At 39.1% G+C, this 4,522-nt stretch overlaps 1 protein-coding gene and 1 pseudogene across 1 annotated transcript in view; one reads left to right on the top strand and one right to left on the bottom strand.

Annotated features, from left to right (window-relative positions):
- The window catches only part of LOC119644951 (titin-like), a gene marked incomplete at its 5' end in the record, with an annotated part of 41,131 nt that extends 40,922 nt beyond the window's left edge, over positions 1-209 (bottom strand). Inside the window, 1 exon segment of the mRNA XM_038044694.1 lies at positions 10-209. Within this exon segment, the coding sequence (XP_037900622.1) occupies positions 10-209 (200 nt within the window).
- On the top strand, positions 208-1,137 carry LOC119644950 (annotated as a pseudogene).
- The last annotated feature ends 3,385 nt before the right edge of the window (positions 1,138-4,522 follow it).

Here is a 4,522-nt window from a genome sequence, read left to right as displayed (position 1 = left end):
GTTTCAATTTTAGTAACTTCTTGTTTATCACCCTTGACCTTCTTGATGACGCGAGTGCGAATCTTCTTTTTTATTGGTTTGCCATCTTTGGAAATAGACTCGACAATACGCAGTTCCTCAGGAAGTTCTTTGACTTCTTCTGGTTGTTCCTCAATGGTTGCTTCTTCGACTGTTACTGTGGTGTGTGGTTTCTTATCGTCTTCTTCAATGGTTTCAATTTTAGTAACTTCTTGTTTATCACCCTTAACCTTCTTGATTACGCGAGTGCGAATCTTTTTCTTTGTGGGTTTGCCATCCTTCGAAATGGACTCGACAACACGCACTTCCTCAGGAAGTTCTTTGACTTCTTCTGGTTGTTCCTCAATGGGTGCTTCTTCGACTGTTACCGTTGTTTGCGGTTTCTTATCGTCTTCTTCGACGGTTTCAATTTTAGTAACTTCTTGTTTATCACCTTTGATCTTTTTAATTACGCGAGTGCGAATCTTCTTTTTTGTGGGTTTGCCATCCTTCGAAATGGACTCGACAACACGCACTTCTTCAGGAAGCTCTTGGACTTTTTCTGGTTGTTCATCAATGGGTGCTTCTTCGACTGTTACCGTTGTTTGTGGTTTCTTATCGTCTTCTTCGACGGTTTCAATTTTAGTAACTTCTTGTTTACCACCCTTCACTTTCTTGATGATACGAGTGCGAATCGTCTTTTTTGTGGGTTTGCCATCCTTCGAAATGGACTCGACAACACGCACTTCTTCAGGAAGTTCCTTGACTTCTTCTGGTTGTTCATCAATGGGTGCTTCTTCGACTGTTACCGTTGTTTGCGGTTTCTTATCGTCTTCTTCAATGGTTTCTATTTTAGTAACTTCTTGTTTATCACCTTTGACTTTCTTGATGATACGAGTGCGAATCTTCTTCTTTGTGGGCTTGCCATCCTTCGAAATGGACTCGACAGCATGAACTTCTTCAGGAAGTTCTTTGACTTCTTCTGGTTGTTCATCAATGGGTGCTTCTTCGACTGTTACCGTTGTTTGCGGTTTCTTATCGTCTTCTTCGACGGTTTCAATTTTAGTAACTTCTTGTTTATCACCCTTGACCTTCTTGATAACACTGGTACAAAGTTTCGTTTTTTTGTGTTTTCCTTGATCTTTTGAGAGCGTTTTAATAGTCGTAATTTCTCCTGGTAATTCTTTTGCGTGTTCGGTTAATTGTGTTTCTTCAGATGGTTGTAGCGTGAGGTTTGGAGTATCTTGTGTGTGTTCTGGTATATGAGGTGTTTGTGTGGTATCTGTGTAAAAAAATGATTGTTAGAGGGCGTATCTCTTGTAGTGTCTTTTTTACTGTTTGTGTATTATGTGTTTCTTGTAGGAATTTATATTGAAAGGGGGCTTGAAAAGTTATACGCCATATGAAATAAGGTTAATATTTTTTACGAGAGTTTTATTGGTACTTACCCACTTCATATTTTACCGTGTGTGAGTGAGGTTTGTCTAATATCTCCAGTACATGTGTTGCTTGTTTGATGTGATGTTTTTCAGGGTGTATTAGGTCTAAATCCTTAGTACTTGTGTAAACGGGTGTCATGTCAGTAATAAGTGTTTGTGAAAGTTCAGTTAAATTAGTGTGTGCTTTTTCGTGTTTCTGCCATTCTGTGAGCAATTCTGTTGCAGTTTGAATAGGTATGTCTTCTCGTTTCACAGGAATATATTTTTGCGGTGATTCGGTTACGATGGGAGTAAGTGTTGGTGTTTTACATAACTTTGGTAAAATTGTTTCAGTTTCTAATATTAATTGCGTTTCACATTCGTGTTTAGGATTGTTGGACTGTATATGTAGATAAGCATTCGATAATTTTGGTTTCGAAGTTATTGTTGAGAAATCTGAGGTAGTGTCTGCTATGAGCTGCGTGGATTGAACAGCTGTGGTTAGTTCACATGTTGCGATATCTGTTTTATTTGATTTAGTAAGTGACATATTATCTATCGATTTGTTTGAGAGTGGTGTAACGTGTTCAAAAGCTTCAGTGCTGTGGGCACTGTATGCATTGTGGGAATGAAATAACTTGTTAGCGTCAGCATATGGTAATACTGGATGCTGTTGTAAATCTATAACATTTTCTACAGGAACAACTTGATGTTCTTGAATATACGTACTCGTTGGTGTGACTTCAGTGTGGGCTAATTTTTCAATTGGTTTTAGGTCTTCTATACGTTCTGTGCTAACCGTTGGTTGTTGCTCGCTTGTGGTAGCAACTGCTTTGGCGTTAGCTTCTATCATGCTGCTGGCACGCTGCTGATTGAAATCATTCGAATCCAGCTCATTAGCATTTTCAAAAGGCGTTACGCTGCTTACAAGTAATTTCTCCTGATAACTATGTCTAATCACTGACGCTGATTGCGTAGTAGTTGGAGAGAATTCTAGAGCTTTTATACTTGTGTGAGGCGAAATTTCTTCAGTTACAGAAGCTTTCATATCAGATTTTGAAATTGATGGCTTTGTTGTTGTTTCATTTGGTTTAAAGTCTCCGCTTTCCTCACCAATATTTTCAAATGCTAGCACTGTAGTAGTACGTAATGCATCTCTTGCATCTGTTTTAGATTCTGCATGACTGAATCGGTCGAAGAAGGCTGGCTCAAGGTTAGTGCTTTCTTCATAAGCAATAGTAGCTTGAATAGTTTTAGCTTTATTTGATGGCATTTCCTGCGTAATGGCAGCATGTTGTTCCGCGCGTGGCTTGATCTCATATGTTTCAGTTATAGTAGTTAAACTTAGATTTTCTTCTGTAATAGCAGCGCGCAAGTCTTGGTGGGTTAAAATAGCTTTTTCTTGCTTTATATCAGATTTTTCCGGAAGTATGTCTTCTTTACCAAAAGTGGTTTGAGTGCTCACAATTTGCACTTCTCCTTCGTTGGGAGCTATTAGCACATTGGCCATTTGGGATCTAAAAGGTAAATATTCCTTCAGTTTTGAAACATCTTCGCACGCTGTCACTTGAGTGACGGTTTTTTCAATATGTGCGCTTTCATTTGTGGAGAAAGCGCTATGAATACAAGCGGAAGTTTCTGTAGGTATTTCTGCCTCTTTTTCTAGAACTAAGGGTTTATTAATTAATTGTGCTTTACCGACTGCTTCAGTTAGACTTGGTCGGACAAACTCTTCATTAGTTGAACTTTTCTTAATATTATCCAGCAGCTCCAACGCAGTTATTTCTGATATCGTAGTTTCTAGTTGCGAGCCTTCCACGTAAGCTTTAGCTCGCTCAGCTCTAGGAGATAACTCTGACAATAAACTTTCGCTTTGCATTACAACGTTAACTTCTTGCAGTTGACTACGTTGCAATACATCTTCTGCCTTACATTTGGCTATAGCTTCAGCGCGAAGTTTACTTGGGGCGTCCATAAGTTTCTCATATGGCGTGACTTTAAGAATCTGAGTTTCCGTTAACATTCCTGCAATGCAAGGCTTAGCCGTGTGTTCACTTGGTAGAAAAGCGCTTAGATCTTCTTCACTTAGTAGAGTCTCGGTAAGGGACTGAATATGCACTTCCTTGAAACGATCATTTAAAGTCACCGCAGCTTGAGACTTCTGACTTTCTTTCGCATCAAATTCTGTAAGTTTCTCCAAAGGTTGCACTTGCGTTGTACTTATTTCGTGGCTAGTGCCTTCGATATTTGGTTTTGCAACGATGCCTGTTAAAGGTAAAGTTTCAATTTCTGACGCACTCTCTTGAGGCTTAACCTCTTCAATCGTAGGTGCGCCATACATTTGGGAAGTGGTTATTTGGCTAATTTCACTGAATGTTTTTCGTGGAATACTTAGCATTCCCTCAAGTTCGGCTAATTGTTGTATTTCTAAAGTGACGCTGTGGGCTAATTCGTGTTCGACTTTTGCTTGCACAGGTTGTGCTATGTTAGATCCTTGTACCATTGTTGAACTGTCCAATAGTTGCGGTTGGTCAGATGTGCCAACATACATTAATCGGTCATCAGTGGTTTGTTTAATGTTCTGAGAGGCGAGATCGAAGTTTTCTAGTGTATCAACATTTTCCATTATAATTGATTTGTAAGTAGTCGGAAGAGGATGTTTATCTGACAATGTAAGTTGAGCTGCTTTACTTGATGTCATAGCTTCAGGCAGTTCTTGCTCTTTGCTTAGTAAAATAGGTGTTTCTTCTATTATTGTGCACTGTCGCAACTCCACAATTGATTCTGTAGGCTTTCCTTTTGTTAAAGGCTGTTGTACTTCCTTTGTTTTAATGTCTTCATAAATCAAAGTTTCCGTAGTGATGGTTTCGCTCAATACATCGCTTTCCTTCATGGCTTGTGCTTTTTTGGTATGAAAGTCTTGTAATTTTCCCATACAGTAATCGGTTTCGACGTTCTCATGGACAGGTACTTTTAAATTAATGTCAACTTTAGTGATCTGGGCTGTATTTGTACTTAGTGGGAGGGATAAAAAGTCTTGGATACTTTCCAATACATTCGTTTTCTCTTCCAATGCCGCTACTCCACTTTCCACCTCCAAATTAGCC

The sequence above is a fragment of the Glossina fuscipes genome, unplaced genomic scaffold, assembly GCF_014805625.2.
Source record: "Glossina fuscipes isolate IAEA_lab_2018 unplaced genomic scaffold, Yale_Gfus_2 1, whole genome shotgun sequence".
Taxonomy (NCBI): Eukaryota; Metazoa; Arthropoda; class Insecta; order Diptera; family Glossinidae; genus Glossina; species Glossina fuscipes.
This window is presented reverse-complemented; position numbering and strand designations above follow the sequence as displayed.